Here is a 22,305-nt window from a genome sequence, read left to right on the forward strand (position 1 = left end):
CTAACAATTTTAAAATTAAATTTTAAAATTACTCTCCATTTGTCATGTTAGAAGTGTAGCATGACTGATGCAAACACTGTAAAGATGTATATCTAGAACAGTTGCCTGGTGTCAAAGATTGACTGTGAAATTCAGTGAAACATGTACAAGGAAACAAAACTAAATGTGCACAGCACCACCTTTCACCCACAGGACCACAATGCTTTACAGCTTTAAGTATTCTTTGAAACTTAGTGAGCAAGGTTAAGTAGAAGTAAACATACAAGGTTAAGTAGAAGTAAACATACAAACAGGACTGAGGAACAAGAAGATTATGATGGACTTTCAGAAGTGGCCAGTCATTTCAGGGAAGGGTTTGTGGTACCGATGGCCTTGTGCCGTATTTGCTGGGCACTGACACTTATTCAAAATAGTAAAAAGCAGCAATACCTAAAACGGAAGGACCAAAGTCAATTGACTCAAAGTTGGTCCATATCTAAATGTTTTACATTTGTGCTCAAAAAATAGGCAACAGAAATAGAAATCTGTGGCCATGAACATATATTTTTCCTTAAACCAAGAGGGCTCAAGTTCCAGCAAGACACACTCATCCCAACTAAGTCCAAGAGCAAAACTTAGAAGTTCTATGAATAATACTACAAAAGTTTCCTAGAAAAGTATTAACACAATTCAGTGACTACCTTTATACCACTTCTGTTATACAAATACCTGGGACATCAGTGATTCCTATTCCCTTGCTCTGGAAATGTACAGTATCAATAACATCCACTTTATCCAATTTACAATATTTAAGGCTTTCTCTCCCATTAGAATTTTTTCATACTTTAAGTAAACAACAAAAAACCCCAAAGCAAATCCATAACCAAACTCAAAACTCTTGCAGGCAAATCTACACTATAGTCTGAAAACAATGTCTAAAACTACTTCAGTAACTGGTACATTCATCTCAGTGATATTCATGCAGGCTGTACCTGGAAATCCCATCACCAACCTGCCTTTCCAAAGCTATTACTCTTACTTTTGTACTTCATAAGGCTGTAGTGAACTCTTGGTTCCATTTTGCAAAAAAGAACAAAAAGCTACTCCAAAGGCCATATAAAGGCTTAGGCACAATAGCTTGTGGAAAGACCAAGGCCGCATACACGAGGAGTGACAAGAGGGAAATTATATGGGTTTGAGTAAGAGAAGTATAACTCCATGTGAGTAAGAAAAAAGAAAAATTACTACTTCCCATCCCGCTTTTTGCGCTGCCTCTGGTGTTTCTTTTTGTGTGCTGTCACAAGAAACACAATAAACAGCAGGTTAAAACCCTTTGGTTTCCCATATGTACTAGTTTTGATATAGTTGGGAGGAAAACGATTAAATCAATGGCTTCTTACAATTATTCTAAGTGAATCAAATTTAGAAACTCAATTTTAGACTTATTTAAACCAAATCCAGAACACGTCTTATTATTTAGGTATTAGTATATAGTTATTTAGCTAAAGACTGTATTTTAAGGAATGACCCCACAAGCCGCATTTAAAGCAGACTAGAAAAAGGCTTTCAGAACTTTACTTCTTGACTTAACCCTAATATTTTATTAAGTCAAGAGGGTTTTAAATGCAATCCCTTAAGTATTTTCTCCCTGCTTTAAGAGAAAAGACTGAAAAGGGGAAAAAAATCCCAACCATCCAGCCAACTAACCATTATCCCAAGGCTTCAGAACTTTGTCTTGAGAAACAAATAATAAAGCTGCACGTAAATCTCTGTCAGGGACTTAACTAGCCTGTTGCATTACCACAGGTATTAGCAACACCCAGCTCCACACATGGTAGGACATGTGTGAAGCCCTATCTGCTGTCAACCTTTTGAATTCCTCTGTAGGAGGAATTACTTCTTGTACACCGCACGATTTGCGGAAGCCCTTTCTCAGCTTCTTTTGTCCCTGTAGAAGTGCACAGTCTGATGTTGGCCGATTAAAATAAGCATGTGTCCTAAACGATATCTTTCTGAGCACCAAAAACTAACTGAATTTGAAATCCACAGCAACAACTTCTGCTCCACACCTTGGCAGCTTCTGTAGCTGCTCACTCCATTGGAAGAACATTTTTTTTTTAATCTCTTCAAAACTCAAAATGCAGAACATTCTCCATGTACTTACCATGTTGGATTTTAAAAAAAAAAACAACAGAAACCAAACCACAGCTGTTAAAGCAATATATTGCTTAATAGATCCACCATAAGAAATTCTATGTACACAACCAGCTTATTCAAACTCACTACCAATCAGGCCCAAGTTTTTGAAAGAACGCAAAGATACTGTATTTCATAGGGGAATTAAAATAAACAACAATGCCACTGCAGGATTTATCAGCTTTAGCTGTGCTCCCTCCCAAACAGCTCTTTTGGCCATTATAGATAAAACTTCTATAAGAGTGCATATGAAAAAATAACCTAAGAACATTAGTAATCAAGAGGACTGCTTTCTAACCATCAAATTTAACATCAGATACTTAAAAGGCACTACATTTACTGTTTCTCTTAAACTTTAAACCAAAGAGGCATAAAACCTGCAAGATAAAGATGTTATAAAATTCAAGAAAAAACAGAACTAAAAAAGTTAGAATATTGTTTAGGTTCTGCTGAGATTTTCTCAATCCCATCATGACCTTTTTCCTAACACTTTCTTGTAATCAAAGATCCATTTAAAGGTCTCAAAAATTCAGTCAACACTGCAAAAGGACAAATAATCTGAGATTAGAGCACAGAAATATTTAAACTTCAAAAATAATCCTGAACAGGGAAAAACTGAAAGTGAAAACTAGAAACAGTATAACACTTAGGAAGAAACAGGATGTAGTATCAGCTCTGGCATCTGACATGGAGATAAGAAAGGCATCAGTCCCAGCTTTTACACCTTATTCAGAACATGACATGGGACAGACAGAACCTGGATACCTGATGCCAGGGCACAGAGTCACTTCATAGAGCTCTTCAGCAATGTCCTCTGCCATACTCAAGCAACTATTTTGCATGGCATAGTAAAACGTGAATTAATTTAGCATCCAATTCCAGCAGATACTCTCTCGAGTTGCATCTCTTGTGTGTGACAGAAACGGAGATGGAGAAGCAGCACTGAAAAATGTTTTCCAGTAAAAGGAACTCTGAGGGACAGGACAACTTATTAGCAGGTTTTCATATTGCCTCCATCAGTTCCCGCAAAAAATAATACAGAACAACCAGCTGAAACATCTAAAGCATCCTAGGGTCTAGGAGAATCCTGCAGGAATTCGGTATCCAGCTGTGGGAGTCAAAGCTGAGAAAAGCTAATTAAAGTATTAGGTGGAATCTTAAAATTTTAATTAGAAAGCAAGCTTTCTCTCAATTTTTCACTTTCAATGCAGCTGTAAGTATGAGTGTTCTTCCTCCAATGTAATTGTGGTTTTACAATATATATTGGTTTTAGACATTGCCAGAAACTCTGCAAAAATCAAGGTTACTATAGTGATTTTAGTTACACATAATCTCAAAACTCCCAAACATACTATTCCAAGAGGTTTGAGGGAAAAATAATAAAAACACCAATCTGAAAAATAAAATCTAATTTCTAAAAGCTAGTCATTTTTGTTCTATTGGTAGCACAGGGAACACCAAGTAACATTCAAAAAACAGGTTTTTGCACATCATTAAAGTGAACATGATTATAAATGTGACCAAATTACTAAAAATGGAAATTACAAGTAAGCAATGTAGAAAGAAGAACCCAAACCCATTAGGATCGCTTTTGGCAGTCTCCAGCCAGATGATATATCACTTGGTATACAGCCCCTAAATGGCAGATTTGGGGCATCTACCAATTTTGCCAAAACAGACTTACTGACTCTGCCACTGACACTAGTCAGCTTAAAATACTGTCCTATTTCACATAATTTACACAGAGATAAACATATTGTATATTTAATTTACTTCAACCATACTGAGTATTTTAACATCGCTAAACCATAAAATTTATCATTTTAATAGGGAAAAAAAAAAAAAACTCTGAACAACTGAATTTTCACTTTCTTACTGTAATAAGCTCTCGTTAATAAGCAGTTTACACAAGCTGCCTGGGTTATTCCTTGAGAAAATAAAATCTGCATTAGTTACTTGTTACTGAAGATACACTTGTAATATACCCCAAAATACCTTGTGGAATTTCCTAAAAGGGAACACTACAGCTTAGAAAATGCTGCAACATTTGGAGATTTAGGGGTTTTTTTTGTCTTGCAGGGTTAGGAACAAGATAGGCATGAAACCCATCAAGATGGCAGTGAAAAACTAGAGACATCTGCTTCCATCACGTATGTCTCACTGACTAAAATCATAAGCAAAAGCTGACGGATCTCGTCAATACTGGCTGGTTTGGTTTCCTGGTACTGCTCAGCTGGTTTCGGGGCAAGGGATTTAGCAGCAAAGCAAGAACACTGCACACAGCAGCCTGTTTATGACCATTAATATGCACGTTAATCACCCTCGCACTGCCTGAGTGACAGAGCTCTACAAAAGAGCCCCAGCTCACAGTGTCTAAAACACATAGTTTGTAGTTCAAAATCACCAGGCAGGAAGAGCATCTATTCTGATCTGCTCAAGGTATAAATATCCCTCTCTCTTCCTACAACTCTTCTCACCAAGCTCTTTATTTCCATGATTCCAGTACAGTACATATAAAGTCCTTTTCTGGTTATGAGCAGTCTTTCCATAAAGAAGAGCTTTACATTAAAAAAGAAAGGGAGGGGTATGGGAAATAAAGTCTACAGCAATGCATTAATCAAAACAAAAATTACAGTACTGAACAGAATTAACATAGAAGTAATCTATCATTTTGCATAGTTTAAACAAATATAACTTGGCCAGGAGAATAATGGTAAAATTGCAAGAGAGGAGATAGGGAGGCACAGCTGATCAGGTAAACTGTGACACGTCAATTAAAATATATTGTTAATGTATCTGTTGCCCTCCACACTATCATTCTACAAGATTGCCAGAGTAGTTATGATCTCTTTATTAAAACTTGGGGGAATGTAATTTGTGCTGTAGCTTTGATAGCACAGATTAATGAACCACGAGATGAAAGAACTGTATTGTCCTGGTATAATGCACAGGCTTGCTGAATAACCAAGTTTTTTTCCCCTTCTTGCATCCCCTTCGAGGCACCGAGTTCTACTGATGAAAAAGCACATAGTCTGGTAAGAAAACCCACAAGAACACAGCCTGGTCCGTGAGATAAGCAATAAACTGGTTCACGAGTCACACTCAGAGAGTAGCGATCAGTGGTTTTTACTCAGGCTGGCGGCCTGTCACAAGTGCAGTCCCCCAGGGATCGACAGAGGGACCCACACATTCAACATCACCATAAACAATTTGGACAATGGAACCGAGAGCCCCATCACCAGGTTTGCTAATGACACCACACTGGGTGTGCCAGAAGGGAAAGCCAACTTAGAGAAAGACCTGGACAGGCTGAAGACTGAGCTAGCAAGAACAGGATGGAGTTTAAGAGAGACAAGTGCAAGGTCCTGCACTGGGCACAACGTAACCAAAGAGCCCAGCACGGGCTGGGATGTGTGTGGCTGGGGAGCAGCCCTGCTGAAAGAGACCTGGAGGTTACAGCCAGCGGACAGCCAGCTGAACAGGAGTCAGCAGTGCACTGCTGCAGCAACGAAGGCCAACTGGATCCTTGACTGCATCCACAGGGATGTTACTAGCGGAGACTGAGATGTGATCATCCCAATCTATCAAGTGCTTGTCAGGCCACACCCAGAATACTACTGTGTCCAGTTCTGGTCTCCGCAAATCAAGAACAGTCACAGACAGACTGGAGAGGGTCCAAAGGGAGACCATGAAGATGATGGGAAACCTATGCTATAAGGAGAGCTTGAAGTTAGGTCTTTTGTCCCTGGAGAAAAGAAGGCTTGGGGGGACCTCATCACAGGATTCCAGTATGTAAAGGGTGGCTAACAAAGAGGACAGAGGTGCTCTCCTGAGAAGAAGTCATACATAGAGGACAAGCTGCACCAGGAGAAGTTTCATCTTGATATAATGAAGAAATATTTTACACTACGAACCATCAATCACTGGAACAACCTCACTAGGGATATGGCAGAGTCCCCATCACTGGAGGTTTTCAAGATGTGATTGGACAGGGTACTAGAAAAATCTCATCTAGATTTCTTTCCCCGCAACAGTTGGTCCAGATGGTCTTCTGAGGTCCCTTCCAACCTGGGCTTTTCTATGATTCTGTGAAGTGACTAACAAGGTTGCTTCCAACAGTCTCCTGCAAACGATCCTCTACTTCTTAGGCAGGTAATCAACATTTCATCTCGTTTACATACTGAGATAACCTTCCCTGCCTTGTTCCACATGGATGTTTAAACTAACATGGATATACTCAAAACATGCAATTAAGCGATATCCTTAACTATAGCCATCAAGTCGATGACCTTGGGCTCTGCCCACATGTACACAAATGCAGATGTTCTAAAAGAAGTAGCCAGATGAATGTCCCACACTTAATTGCTGGCAGAGTCTTGCTGTTTTGGCATGAACTTGAGTCACAATGCACTGCATATACCTCTTTTTACAGACTGTAAATAACATAGGCTAAAACTTTGCACTAATTTTTGTAAATGACTAAAACCTGTGGAAAAATACCACAAAGCACTATTAATTAAACATAACATATATTAAAAAAAAGTGACTGCTCACCAGGGAAGGCATCTAAAAATGAGGAAGTTTGCTCTACAATTTACTCTGCGCAGGCAAATGCTTTAATACAGATTCATCAGTATTTCTTCCTCCCTTGCAGTGTCTTACCCCTAAAACGTCAATAAGGCTTGAAATAACTAATTGTAACTACCACGTTCTCTGTTACCTCACTTCTCATCACTCCTGAAACAACAGTTTTCTTGCCATTTTCTAGCTCCAGTCTTTCAAAGAACTTAGGTTCATTCTTGGCTTTAAGCATACTGAGTCATCTCATTCTGTTAGCACATGAATAGTCTTCACTTCGGTTTCCACTCAAATTAATGGCTCTTAGGTTCTTGTCCAGTAATTCTAGTGCATTTTAAAAGCTGACACAAATTCCTGCAGTTTATTTTTAAGAACTACTGAATTAACTGCTTCCAACTGAAATGGATAAGATTCCAGCAGCGTATTTTATTGGCTGCCTATTTAAAATTCAGAAAGTTATAGCTATATTAAAGATTGTTCTAAAGATTACATTTATGAAAAGAAACTATTAAAAAGAAAAAAAATGGATGGATTGTGTCCTGGAGCTAACACAAACAATGAATCAATTGCTGCTTCGCCGCTGTAGTTATAAATATCTAATTTTCACTCAAGTCAGCAGTATTATTCCACAGTTACACTGATGTAACAAAAAAACCCACCAAACATATTCTTAAGAGTTTGCATAAAACCACAGTTTCTTTGAAACCTTCTGAAATACACCGAACACACATGTTCGTTGCTGAGAAAATTTGTTACTGATAAGGGCACCTCAAGTCTGGATACTGCTTAATGAACATGCAAAAAAAAAAAACAACCTAATGCAAAAAAACCCAAACCAATCATCATCCACACTGGGCTGTACATGTTACTTCTTGACCACCAGATCTCCGAGACTAGAAGAAGGCACCTTCAGCACAGATTGGGCAGCAATAAAATAATGAACCTTTTCTTAGCAAAACATTTGAGAAGCCCTCTGTACCTTTTCTTCCAATTTGTGCTCTAGAAATATCATGCAAGGTTTCAAAATGTTTTTTAAATTACTGTGTGAGCGCAGTCAGTAATCAACGTGTGCAATCACGTTCTTATTTAAGACTGAAAATCTTTGGCTTAGATGTATTTCAGAAAATTACATGCTTAAGTGAGGTTTCCACTTTTCTCCATTGACTAAACAGGCAGCAAAAGTCCTAATTTAGGTTTATCAGTTTGATGGCTAAAAATTAGGTGGGATGAATACAGCTCAAAAACTTACATAGCACTGGATGATGATGGAAAAAGTCTACGGCAGTAAATCACAGGCTGATTTGAAGCAGCCTCCTTCAACAGGTCCCAAATGGTTCCTACAGTCCCAACACCTTTTTCTTCCCAATAAAAACCAGAACAGCAAACAATTACCCGTGGGTTGAATGGTTCTCTGGGATACAAGAAGTGCAAATTTTCTCTCTGGTTCTCCATTTGGAAAATAATACATCTATACATTGTAGAATTCCATACATACAATACTTCGTTGCAAGTGCATTCAGACCATGCTATTTAATACACTGGTAGTCATTCAACACTCTGCTGCCCTGGCTAAGCTGGTTTTGCTACCAGACCCAAATTGCTTGAATACATTTGGATATTTCCAAAACATGCTACAATCTGGCAACATAACTGTCACCCTCAGCATTGATTATTTAGCAGCATGAAGGAATTGTTTGTGACTCATAGGAGGTTGAAAGGCCAAATAAATACATTTCAAGAATTCTATGTTTGGTTAATTATTTTTCAGATAAAACTGCATGTTATGTTTAGATTTCTGATTGTTGTTAAATGAAAACAGTAAGAAATTAAGTACATTAAAAAGGCATACTTCAGAGTAAAAAAGAAACAATAGAAAAATTCAGGTCTTTTTTGGACATGCATGTGACATCAGGGAGAAATCAGTTATTTCAGAAAAGAGCATTTTGTAGAGACTGTCTTTGCAAGAATCATGCTTGTTGAAGTAAACAAATGATACTGCTGTAGAGAAGTTAATAGCCAACCATAAACTGCAATGTTGGACCATAAACTACAACAGCTAGATATCCAGTAATATTATTCAGAATCAGAGAGACAGGCAGATGAGATGGCTTGCATGACATCCAGAGACCAGACAATGTTATAGTCCAGTGGAGAGGAGCACAAATGCATAGGTACTGATACTGCCTTATAAATCAGAACTTAAACAAAACCGAATTTGAAGAAGGCAAAACCCACATCTGATTTACCAAAGCATCGGTACAGTGGCAACTACAAAACTAACATACAAAGGCAGTACAGTAAGGCCTTGAATAGAGGTGGTGCACTTACTTATTCTCACTGCTCCAGTTATTTCTGAAGAATAACTGAGGTTATTCTGCTGTCCACCGAGACAGCTCTGTGTGAAACAGTCTGATATACAGAGTATTTAGAAGAGTGCAACTGCTGCATGCCGGTAAATTGGGTTTTGTTTGAAGAATAGTTGAAAGGAAATGTGTTTCAAAAATTAAAACCATGAAAACCAGCTTTAGTTGCATCTTTCTGCCTTCATTTTAAAAGATATGAAATGCAAAAAATTGAGCCTGAGGATGGGCATATCAAAAAACAAAATTATATGTACTTTTTCCTCTATCATTATTAAAGACAATTTACTCCCTCTTTCCATCCCCAAATTTAAACAAAATTTGGAATTCCTGCAGTTCAAATGAAGTGCTGAGTAGAGATACACATGATGAAAAAGGGAGGGCAAAAAGCAGCAGAAAAAGATCTGCCTCAACTGAAACAGTGGAATTTCAACCCACCTCTACCAGAGTAAAAACTTTATTTCATACAATGTACGCAACCCATCACTTACATGTATGTTACGCAAACAGTGAAAAAAGCCAGGAACTCATATTTCTGCTTTAGTTTTATTCTTCTGCTCTAAGCATTATTTATCTATTGTTCTCATTAAGTGCTCTGAACAAAACTAAAGTTAAAACCCTAATGTAGTCTAAGATGATGAGAATATTAACTAGTTTTCTTACCAATTTTGGCCCACAACACTATGGAAATTAAATTATTGTTAACTGGAAGGCTCCCCCTCATTTTACTAGGTGAAACAACATGGAAAAAGCCATTTTTTCTAGAAAGTCAAGACCTATCCAAGACAAACATTTGGTACTTATCAGTCTAAAACCTGAAGTCTCTCTTAAGAAATGATATCTAGACAATAAAAGGGAGATCATGGACATATATAATTGATTGCAGTATGCATTAAAACTTTTCTGTAAACAATTTCCTCTCAATTGCCACAGCACTGAAGAAAACTGCTGGAAACAGAAAAAAAGCACCTGCTGTTCAAAGAGAAGAATACTCAGAAGTGTTGCTGTCACTTGATTGTTAATTCAATGAAAATTTTAAACCAACCATAACCCAATACAATTCGTCAAATCTGACTGTGAAGTGATGTTATTACCTCAGAGCGTATATGCTGGAGAGACTACATGTAGTGACAGAAACACTCTCATAGTCACTGCTGGAGATGGAGCTGAGGGGGGAATCACGTAAGCCATCCTGAGAACTGAAAAAACATACGGAAACAAAATGAACTGCTGAAGCCAACAAAGGTAAAAAACCAGAGCACTGCGATAACTTGTGCCTTGTCATGGATTATACAGAAATTAAACTGGCAGGTATATTTTTGCTCTTCAGAAAATGATACAAACCTATTTTGTTTTCTTCCCCAAAGGGCAGACAATCTGGTAAAGTCAGTGGGCACACATCTTATTTATAAAACCTTCAATTTAATTCAAACCATACAGTTAAAACATTCAAGAAAGAACCAGGATCTTACATTTTCATAGGGTAGAGCACGCCCACATTGCTAGTGTGGTTTAATGTAATAACAAAGATATAACAAAATTGAAGGCTCATAAGGTCACCGCATGTTTCAGGCCAAGACATCCTAAACAATAAGTTTCCAGAACTTCTGAAATACCATGACAAGTTTGATCTAAGTTCTCTTCCAATGGGAAGGAAAAAGTCTGAGAAAACAGAAAGCTGATGCTTCAAGGAAGGAGATCATGCTAATACACCTAAACCCTAAATTTGCTCAGTCCCTGTAACTGCCATGTATGTACCTCAAATTTTCTGCTTTAAATGAGCAGGTAGGAGCAGTCCCATGGCAAACCATTAACACTTTGTTAGAGGAAATTCACTAGCTACTAAGTGAAAGGCCATGAATAATTTAAAGTAATGGTACACGACTTGTCTCCGGCATCCTTGACCTAATGAAAAGCCTTTAAATAACACATTGATTTAGAAATTACATCGTATTATCAACATAAACTAGAGTTAGATTAAATATAATTTCATAAGCAACATAGAACTATCTTGGAAAGACCTTTTTTGTTTGTTTGTTTCAGCTACTGGAAATTCCACAAACTGAATAAAATTAAATTATACTAGATGAGCAAATACGTGATTGTGAACAGAGGTATCAAAGCTGTACTGGCTCCAGGCAGTGCTTCTGGATCATAAACTCAAATGTTCAGTCAACAGAAATCTTTGGACAATGCCGAGAGAAGCCTAAGAAATACCTTCAGTTAAAAGAGATGTAATTATATAGGTCACGATTATTTTACCTTATTGCTCCACCATTGCTAGCAGATTTTTTAATGCTCTTTTGATTTGTAGGCGTATGTAGGGTACATATTGAAACCAGCTATGTTCCAAATTCTTTTCTTCTACCAAATTTACTATTGAAGCTATTTTCACAGCCAAAAGTCATGAAGAATGCTTAAGGGGAATTCTTCAAAGCAGTGTGTGGAAGGTATGTGCTCTAATCCCACTAAGAAATAATAGGATTTGTTTGCATACCTCCCGCTAATCACTTGGAAAACGTACCCCTTCGTGTTCCTCATTTCTGATTGCCAATTTGAAAATAAATCCCAAGTGTACTATGCTTTAGTTGAAAGGAGAGCCGTCACAACTGGAAAATAATTTTATCAGACTTGAACAAAAATCTATTTAACTTTCATTCGTTTTATGTAATTTCCCTTGCTAATTCTGCTCATTATGAAGAGATATATGCATTTAAAAAAAGGCTTACTCTTTTATAGCTCATCACCTTTACTCATCCAATCTTACAGTATGGTCATGCTACTCAAATGTACTCTTACTATCTATTTTATGGAAGCTGAATTATATTAAAAAACCATTAGCATGCGATTTCACAGCATGATTGAGCAGGAGAAGCTGTCTTGCAAAGATGAAATGTATTGTTCAGAATAAAGTAATCTGTGAGCAGCAGAACCAGGAAACAAGAATAACTGGAAAACTCAGTATCTTCTTCTATTTTCTGTCACCTCATCCTATTTCCATTTTTTTTCCAGTGTAACAATCCTGCCAGCTGATTTGGGTAGTAACACTTTTTATGAAAGATGTCAGGTTTGCTGCACCCTTTTACAGTGCTTCTGGTGAAGCTCTGCCTAATATATTTGAAATTCAGTCAAAATATCTCAGTTACCAATAGTACATGAAACAAAATTAGGAAACTATTTAAGAACTTAAATTCAATTTTCTTTGGTTCTGGTTTTCTAGGTTTTGTTTTGTTTCGTTTCAAAGAATTTGAGGTTTTCAGCTCTTACGCACAATCCAGGGCTAACCTTTTTCCTAAGAATTCAAAGTTGTCGTACTTTTGGGGGAGTTAAACACTCTAACTCTAGGCTTAAACAAAAAATAAGCAAACCACCACCATCTCTCAATTAAAAAGCAGATATTGTTTATGGTCATCGTCTCAAGTCACAAAATCACTTCTGTCCTGAGCTAACTTTGTTGACAGTTCAAGCCAGAAGGCAAAACGATAAATGCAGCACAACGTGCTGGATCTTGACAGTAAGCAAATCTGATGAGTAACCTCTGGACATAACGGCACACAATCAGTTTACATTATCAATGATTTCAATGCTATCTTTATTTTTATCTTCACAGATGTTCTCTGACCAGTTACAAGCCTCACCTCATAGCTCTTCTCCACAATTCTTCCCCCTCATTTAAATCTCGCCTTTAACCAGTCACTCATCAGCTCCACTATCTCATTTCTTTTTAAGCCTTGTCTTCACACTGTTTACCATTCTAAACTGCGTCATAAACATCTCTATCTCATACTTGGTCCACAAACTTGACCATGCTGAGCCATCCACTGATTTCAGGATTAGATAACCACCTGGCCAGTCATCATTTGGCAATGTAGATTGTTTGGACACACTGGACACAAACCATGCTCACAGAGCTTAGTTTGTTGTAATAAAGGATGTATAGTTTAGACAATTACAATGTGTAAACATTTTTGGCACTCCCGTGTACCAATCCAGACTGAATTTTTGTAATGGAAATAGTATTACTTAAAATGTTTATTGCTGTTTCATATTCAGGCTGTAACACTTCAGATAAATTCTGTGTTTATTTAGTACTAAGAAATAGGAATCCAATAATGGTAATTGTTTTATACCTTTTCTACTAAATAGCATTTGAAAAAGAACAACAACCACAACAACAAACCAAAATTACTCAACATACTCACTGCATTCCTCCTTCTCAGTACACACAGGCTCAGGATACCTCTTTGGAGAGTCTTCCTCTCATTAGTGTCTGTCCAAAGATTTGCTCAGCTTTTTTAAGATGCTGGTAGATCCTGAGGTGAATTGACCTGCTTTTCCCAACTCATGAATCCTGTTATCAGCCGACAGCAGCTCAGCATGCATGTTTATTAGCACAATTACAAGAGAAGGTACGTGCATACAGAAACATCCTGGCACGGATAGCCGCAAACCCTTTCTTCAAACACCAGCCCATGGGCGACCTGAAGTTCAACACATATCATGCTCATTTGAAATTAATGCTGTGCTGGATTGAGATTCATAGGACTGTTTAAACTGTGTGAGGCAGCAAACATTTGTTTCACTTGTGAGGTCTTAAATGCTTAGGGTGTTATTACAAAAATTACATTCCAAAATAGGGTAAAATCACCATCCACACTCATCAAAACAGAATTCTTCAGCACTTCTGATAAAAATACAGAATAAAGAATTGAGGTAACAGCACAGTGATATGGAGTGATTTGGCTGCCTCTTTTCAGGGAACACTGAGGGGCTGATCTAACGAACCATTAATTTAAAGCTATTGGCTGGTTTTTTTTGTTAACTACTCTAAGTAGAAAACCAAACTGAGAGCTACCTCTACTGTGATTTGTGTGCTCTTTTCTACTGGATTGTGTTTCCAGTCTCTATCATTTAACTAAATCTCTGGTTGTTTCAGGGGATGGTTTCTTCATGAATGTTATTACTTGAGTTACAATTACTTTCCACATTACATTAGTTAATCGGCACAGATCTCTGCCTGTCTCACTACCTAAGAGCTAAGGCTAAAGCCTCACGAGTCAGTTACATCAAATCCACGCTAAGTGGCTTTTAAAACTCTGTTTAACTTCCTGCATTCATTTCAGGAACTCATGTGTTGAGAATTAATACAGTTCACTACTGCTGCACTTGATATTCAGACCTAGTAAAAAGTAAGCTGGTGTAAAACTCTGACACTTCTTATTTACATGCTAACGCCTCATAACAGCAGTCATGTTAGCGGATGCTGCACAAAATCAGTGTTCAACAGACAAGCTCAGACATCGCCACTTTTGAGTCTTGTATCGTTCAAAAGAAGGGGAGGAGAGATTGAAAAAATTCGTTGATATTGTATTTTGATTTGGCCGGTTGCACCAAGAAAAGAAGCAGAGTACCAGAACGGGAATAGAAGAATTTCAATCAAGAGGTGGCTAAAGGATTGCTTAAGGGAAGCTTTGCAGCTGAAAGGCTGGTATTTTGCTCCCGAGCACTATTTCCTTCTTGCTGATGAGAAGTTTTCTTACTCCCGAATAGCTTGTTGAAAGACTAATCAGTACAAGACACTAAGCAGACATGGTTTTGTTTATATGAACAGGCACAGTTGTCCATTAATTTTTATGGAAAAGGCGACTTTGTCATGTAAAGATATACACAGTTTTTATAAATCTTACTGTGATGGGAATACTACTGGGAAAGCATGAATTTAAGACATTTAATCAGGTTAATTTGCACTGCAAGATAAATTAATCTGGTTTTGATAAAGGAGCACTTATAGAATCAAATGCTATAAACTAAGACAGGCTAGAAGGGTAATTTGTGTGGTGGGTTTTTTTTAAATGTAAATGCTACCCCAAAATACAAATGCTTCTTTTCCATGCATTTATAAAGGTGTAATGACTTATCTTAAAGTTCCTGTACTGAAATTGCGCACGTGTCATATGTTGCTAAGGAGCAAACAAAATAAAACACAGGCTGAAAAAAAAAATCAAAATTAAAGACCGACTGCATAAAACAGGTGTTCATCTTTTTACTAACTCATTCTAATATGCTGAGAAAATAAAATTTTTAATATATTACAATGCAGAATACTGTAATATACAAATTTATTGCAATATAAACAATTTTAAACTACAGAACTGCAACAATATGAAATGAGACAACTTGAATACCAAGCTAGAGAATAAATTATTCATCTTATTCTAGAAGTGCAATACAGATCAGCAAACAGCAAAACATGCTTTTCCAAGGATGCCTCATTCCTCCTCCTTACACTGTTAAAGCATATGGCAACATATTCTATTTTTTAAGTCCCCACAAATAAGTGTGAACAGCACCAGAATCGAACAGCCGATGGACAAAGCTAGAGCTTGCAGAAATTGTGAAGATAAGTTCTCCTCACTACCAGCTCCAGCTCCTTCTGCCAGTTCTCAGAGGGACTGTAACGGGCCTCACCCAACAGGCACATTCACCAAACAGACCAAGGAAAAAGGTGGGGAAAGGTGTATATATAAGCTAGGCCTCCAACAGCAAGGAAAGAAACTATGCTTAAGAATCCTTTTCTATAGCCTAACTGTTTTAAGGTCACTACGTGGACTAACAAACGTGCAACAGAACCAAGTACTTAAGACTAGAACATGAAAACACTAGCACTGCGTGACAATGCGAAACAAGGAACTCAAGTTCATAAAACACACAGAAGAATCACGAGTTTTAACAAGGACTCATCAGCTCTACATAGCAAGACAAGTATTTCCAACACACTAAAATAAAAATCATCTTCACTCTTTGTAATTTTCTTCCCCCTTGGAAAAAAAAAAAGGCAGAACGCTATGACAGAACAAGCATTTTAGAGATCTGTGTAGCTTGTTTCCAGTTGAAAAAGAAGGAACACTGGATACGGATCCAAAGCTTGGTTTTGGTGTTAACATGTCCTTTTTTAGCTGCAAACACCAAATGCTGCTGTGTCACAGCTTTATCATCTTCTGTACTATTCTTATACTATTTCTCCCCTTTAACAGTCTGTTTTGCTACATGACAGCCTTTACTTATCACACTGTCCCTTCAGCAGATGAGACACTGACTACCTCCGTGCTAGCACTTTCCTTGTATTTGCATCTCATTAAATGCCGCTGCCCAAGACTCTGGGTGCCTTTGGTCTTTGAGATACTTACAAGCAAAAAATGGAGAAAGACATGACATCAGCTACAATTTAAACAGCAAAGTAGTAGAGAGATGTCAATATCTAAATCTTAAGAGTATTTAATCTGTATTTTAAATGCCACTGAATATGGAGGCTAGACAGACAAGCCTGACATACTAGGTATTTCTGAATTCAGGACTAAATACAGTAAACCTTACTGGATCACTGAAATTCTATCTATAATGTCATACTGTATAGTGTAAGAATTGATTTACTAAAAGAAACAGTTTGTGTCATAACGTATACATTTGACAGCTGCTTGATTCAGACATGTGAAAAAAAATTCTCATCTCCTAGTTGGTGACTTACAGTAACTAGAAAGTAAATACATTTATCAATTTGATGAATGAGCATATCCTGCAGCCATCCCATGTATATTAGATTGCTTATTGTTCTAGCTAATGGGTCCATCATTCTGAAATAATCTGCTGTCTCCAACATTTCCCCAATGGTTAAGTTGGCATTCACAAGCATGTAACAAGGAGCAGTCACAGAAGCCTAATGTGATCTTTCAATTTAAAAATACTATTGAAAAGTAGTCACCACCCAGGCAGCACGAGTAAGAAAAGGTCTGCAAAGTTCTGTTTTGTAACTCAGTTATCGCTTTTGCCTATAACGTGACTAGTGATTCAGAGCCAAGAACCAAATCTATCTATCTATATGAGAGAAAACTAAGTATCTACACATATATACTTTTTAATCTAGTCCTCAGCAGATCTTCAGCATCTCCATCTCTCACAGAATATACCGAAAGAGTTAATACTAGAGTATTCCCCAATAAAGGAGCAACAATTTAGTAACAAAATACCTCCACCCCTATTTCTCCACTTCTGCAAAGATGAAATATTTGCCAGTTAATAACAGATGTACTGTAGTCTCAATAACAAATAGAGAATTAGATGTAATCAAGAAAGCAATTGTGGAACAGGCTATAGTGAAAATAGAGGAAGTCCATTAACTTGTTAACAAAGCATTACAAAATATTCACCCAAGAACTTTAGGAGAACTCAAGAATGAAGCAAACGAATTATTAACCTCTCATGTGAAACTTCCTTGATGCCTCAAGTTTAAAGGTGACAATCTCTAAAAATAAAAAGGACTCCAAGGAGATTCAGACAACTCTAGTTCTGCAAGTCTGATGTTTATACCAAACAAGCTAGCAGAATATATTAAAAGCTAAAATAGTTAGACAATAATCAGAATAAGTAACATTGCTCCTGTAGAGTTGAACCTCTTGGGAGCTCTCTTGAAGGGGTCAAGAAGCTCATGAAGAAATGTGATTTCGCTCACAGCCTCTGGATTTCCAAATAAGTTCTGTCAAAATATCTCACTAAAGGCCTTTAAGACAACTATGGAACTATAGCATAAAAGGAAGGGGCCCAAAATGGATAAATAATTCTTAACCATAAAAGGGAGGAGCTGTTAAATAACTCCATTTAGAAGAGTGGAGTGTTACTGCTCAAGTTCTTCAGGACTCTGGAGGTTTTGTTTTCACATACAATCTGCAAAAATGGGGAGAGCAATGAAGTCTGACAGGTTGCTATTGGTGTAAAATTATTCAGGGTAATAGTAACAGGAGCAGACTGGAGAACTGCACAGGATCATAAGAGTCCAAATAACAATAACATGGCAAGATGCAATTCAACTGGTAAACACAGAACAATTTTAGTGTCAGATATAGAATGACAGCCTCTGAGCTCACAGGCAGGATCTCGGGGCTTTGGCATGCAACTTCAAAAACACGTCAGCTCACCACTTGGCAAAAAAATGCAAAATATTGGGAGCCATTGGGAAAAACAACAGAAAATCATTATGCCACTGTGCAAATCCATGGCTTGCTCATAGCTTGAGAGTTAGTGTAGTTCTAATTCATTTATCACTATAAGGAAACAATATAATTGTAAAAGGTTTAAATGAAGAGAAAAGGAATAATCAAAACTATGGACACCTTCTGATCAAGTAGGCTGTAACTCTTCCAACCTGAAAAAGTAACCACATAGGTGAGGTGTGACTGAGGTCTGAAAAATCACACCTGGCACGGAGAGACCACATAGGAATAGCTATTCAATATAACTGTTAAGAGTCAGGTCCAGAGCAAACAAAGGACAGAGAGGAACACAGACCTACAGAACTCTGTAAAAGCACAACCCTCGTACAAAGCTTTTACACAATAGTAAAAGAGGCTGGACAAGTACATGCAGAAAAGATTATTACATCCACAAACAATTGGAGGCTGAAAAACAAGCTTATATGTATAATTTTATTATATTTTACAGACTTGTTCTCACAAATATCCTTCACTTAATATCATACCCGAGGCAAAAAACAGCAGACAATTTGTCTGAGTTGTGTAAAAGATGTATGATTTATCACTACACTAATTAAACATAGAGTAATTACTTCTAAGCAATATTCCACTTGAAGTGTTGCAAAAGCATGAAATGTCAAAGGGATTTGTGAATTACTTCTTAAAATGAAGTGTGTTCAGAAACCTTGTTGTAAGACCTTGAATATGATCATACTTTCAATCCTAAGATTGCAAATACTCAGAATAATGAGGAAGATAAAATTACCTTCTCAAAAGGCAAGTTCTGTGCATGCAAAGTCATGTTTTACCTGTAAGAGGAGTTAACTTCAGCTCAAAGAATTCTTGATTTTATTTCTAGTATGAGTAAAATATTTCATAATTCAACTGGTATATCATTAAACAACGTGTACTGCTGTAGCCTTTATATGGTGGCAACGGTTCACAGTTCAAGCTGCCCCCACTGTGTTATCCTGAATTCCATGCATATGTAAGAAATCGAGATCCTGCATCACACACATGATCTCCCCAGTACTCACAGTAAGGCACGAATGAAGAAAGTTGTCACAGCAATACAGAAAACAACAGTAACTTCTATTTAATTTCTTCCCTCTGCTTTATATTAATACTAATACTACAGGGAAACTGAGGACATTACTCATACGAAATTGGTTCTCATCTTCAATAGTGAACCAAAATGAAGTCTGGTTTCCTACTGATGTGGGTAGGATCCCTAATGTCTAATCTAAGTCGAGCTGAAGCATGACATTTCCTGTAACACAGTCTCTCCCTGTTATCTAGCTCTTGACTGCCATTAAACACGCAGAACCTTAATACATTAAACACGCAGAACCTTAATACATGACCTCTATTCTTCTATCAGCATTGGCTGAAATGGTCCAATAGGTTTAAATGCTGCTTCTGCACTCTTTATTAGGCTTCTTCAGCACACAGTATTCACAAATACACTCATGCCCACAGGCAACATGATCAACCTCGTTCTCTCAATTGAAGCTAAGGTAAGGTGTCTTTGGATCCCAATTCAATCCTGTGCACCGAAGCAGCAGTCCATTTTTTAGTATCTGCCAGACACACTTTTCCTGCAAAACAGCTGAGTAAATAGAGGTAATATTTAGCAGCGATGCACTGTTACATTAAACTGGCAAGATTATTGTAACTTGATTTCCATTACATATTAATTCAGGTGTTCTCTGAATGTTTTCCAGAAATGCTGATGAAGTCCAATAAAAAGCTACTTGCACTAGAAAACGTACATTGAAAAATTCCTTAATCATGCAACATACTATTTTCTTTAAAATCACCATTAATTATACACCACTAAAGTACAAGGATTTAGCAATTTATGTGCAAGCAAATTATTACCGAACATCAAGTTGCTCTTACCTCGAACTAGACCTTGACTTCACATCTTCCTTTGCTGTTCTTTCACTACTAGCATCTTCATTGTTGTCCATTTTTTTCTCACATAGTTTTCTCTTCTCCCACTTCTGCTGATTTGAGATGCTTTCTGCTTCTCCTTGTGAGTCATTTTCTGCTCCTACCTGTGAACCTGAGGAATGTGCCAGGCACTTAGAGGAGACTGGCAGTTTTTGCTCTTCTCTGCCAAAGTCTCTTTCTGCTAACAATGCAGAACTTTCCAGCATTAATGTTTCCTGTGCAGGGACTGAATTGTCCAAGTTATCTACATGGTCCATTTCCTTAGACTTTACTAATGTGTATGAAGCATTTACAACACCTCCTGCAGAATGTTTAGTCTTTAAACCTTGAACACTGTCCTCCCTGCTGTCTTCACAGCTGCCACAACACACACAGGAATTAATTAGACAGTTTGTGGCAGCTATACTGAGTTTATGGGATTCATCATCGTCCTCATTTGCTAATGGATTAGCAGATCCAGGAACACAACTAATAGCGGCTTCTGGAGTTGTTACCGGGGATTCTGAGCTAGAGGGAGATTTAGGATTGAATATTACAGTAGCAGATATTTTCATTCCCCCTGTCCTGTGAGCTATCACCTCTGCCATTTCTGCATCATCAGCATAAGCATCCCAGCCGTTGAGGTATAACTGTGAGTCCGGACCTTCTAGACAGCTGCACGAGTTCTGAACTGAAATGCCAGACATCTGTTTGCTATCTTCAATATTGTTATTATTGCTTAAGTCACTTTCAGCATCTCTTTCAGCATCTCTTAAAAGCAAAGTTTCCTCTGCCTGATGGCCATTCTCGTACAGCAATGCATCTCTATATTGCAGATTCTGTTTTGAATCATGGCAAGGGTTATTCACCCAAGCAAAAGTGTCACTTATTGAATCCAACCCAGCAAGAGCTTCTCCTGCTCCATCTAGGTCATCCATAAAAAATACTCTGTCCTCTTCATCAGTTAAATTGTCAAGATGGTGTCTTGTTGGTGAAGCTTCTGTGCTAGAACTATTTCTTAGGCTAGGTCTGTGAGCTGGAGACTGACAGATGCTTGGAGGGGAAAGCAGAGAAGACATTTCATCTCCTACCCTGTGTACCATCCTATTCAGCTGTTCCAGCTCCTGTTCATCATACTGCATAGAACAAGCCAGCTCAGCCTCTGTGTTTTCAGCTTTTCCCGAGAGCTCCTTAGCTGGCAGAGTCGCAGTTATGCCTGGTGTAATGACAGAGGGTACTTCAGGATCTGCTTTGACAGGAAAATCCACATCTTGAGAGATGCAGAGGTTACGTTCCAGTGTATGCAGTTCATCCTCAGTTAATGTCTGAAGTAGATCCCTGGAAATGAAGAAATATACTTATGACTTGGCATTTACAGTCACAGGAGGCACTGACGTTACAGATTTTAGAAAAGCTTTTACTGTTAGTACAAAAATCCAGAAGTTGGGGGCATGGCCTGCTTTCAGCTGTAAAACCCAGGGTGAATTTGGCATTCAAATGCAGAACATATGTGATTGCTGATGCTGAATCTGAGATTACTCATGCAAATACAGGGTACCAAATTATTTACATCCTTGCAAGAAGCTCAAAAATAACTCAAAACACATCCCAAAATGGTTCTTTCCCCCTCTCCGTCTACTGGCTGTGAAAGTGTCACCCACAGTTATATTTTGTCATTTTAATTTTTTAATTCACAAACTTGCATGAGCAAATCAATTTGCCACCCTTCTTACTAGATTCCGAAAACTAATCTGCAAAAGACTACTGCAGAAGTTTCACACCACTATATTGTTAAGATAAAAAGAACTCACTGAAAATAGTAATATTGCTTATGCAACACTGACGTCTTGGAAATCTGTTCACTGAAACAGGGACGGAAAGTTGGCTCTCCCTGCCTCAAATACGCGATTCAGTCATTAGGGAGTTAAGCTTCTGCAGGATATTAAAATTCAGGCAGGCCCAACAGGAAGCATTTAAGTGTTAACTAAACCAATGTTTTCTAGAGACATGCATCACGTCCAGTGTTATCAAATGTTCTCAGTATTTCAATCTAGGACTACAGGCACCTAAAAGCAACGTGTTATTTGAGGCAGTTAGGTTTAACTGCTTTATAGCTTTAAAACAAATCCATAGACACAGCAGCGCTTAATTTTAGGTCTGAATTTGATTTACATTATGCCTCTCGATTAGAAAAAACATATAAAAATATCTTCTGTCAAGAACTGCTGTCAACA

The 22,305-nt window shown here is 37.7% G+C and overlaps 1 protein-coding gene across 1 annotated transcript in view; it reads right to left on the minus strand.

The window, feature by feature from the left end:
- LOC104271904 (lateral signaling target protein 2 homolog) overlaps positions 1-21,409 on the minus strand; it is a gene marked incomplete at its 5' end in the record, with an annotated part of 40,150 nt that extends 18,741 nt beyond the window's left edge. The window contains one exon of the mRNA XM_009866728.1: positions 20,039-21,409. Within this exon, the coding sequence (XP_009865030.1) occupies positions 20,039-21,409 (1,371 nt within the window). The remainder of the gene's footprint in view (positions 1-20,038) is intronic.
- Between the last annotated feature and the right edge of the window lie 896 nt (positions 21,410-22,305).

Source organism: Apaloderma vittatum, unplaced genomic scaffold, assembly GCF_000703405.1.
Source record: "Apaloderma vittatum isolate BGI_N311 unplaced genomic scaffold, ASM70340v1 scaffold19733, whole genome shotgun sequence".
Taxonomy (NCBI): Eukaryota; Metazoa; Chordata; class Aves; order Trogoniformes; family Trogonidae; genus Apaloderma; species Apaloderma vittatum.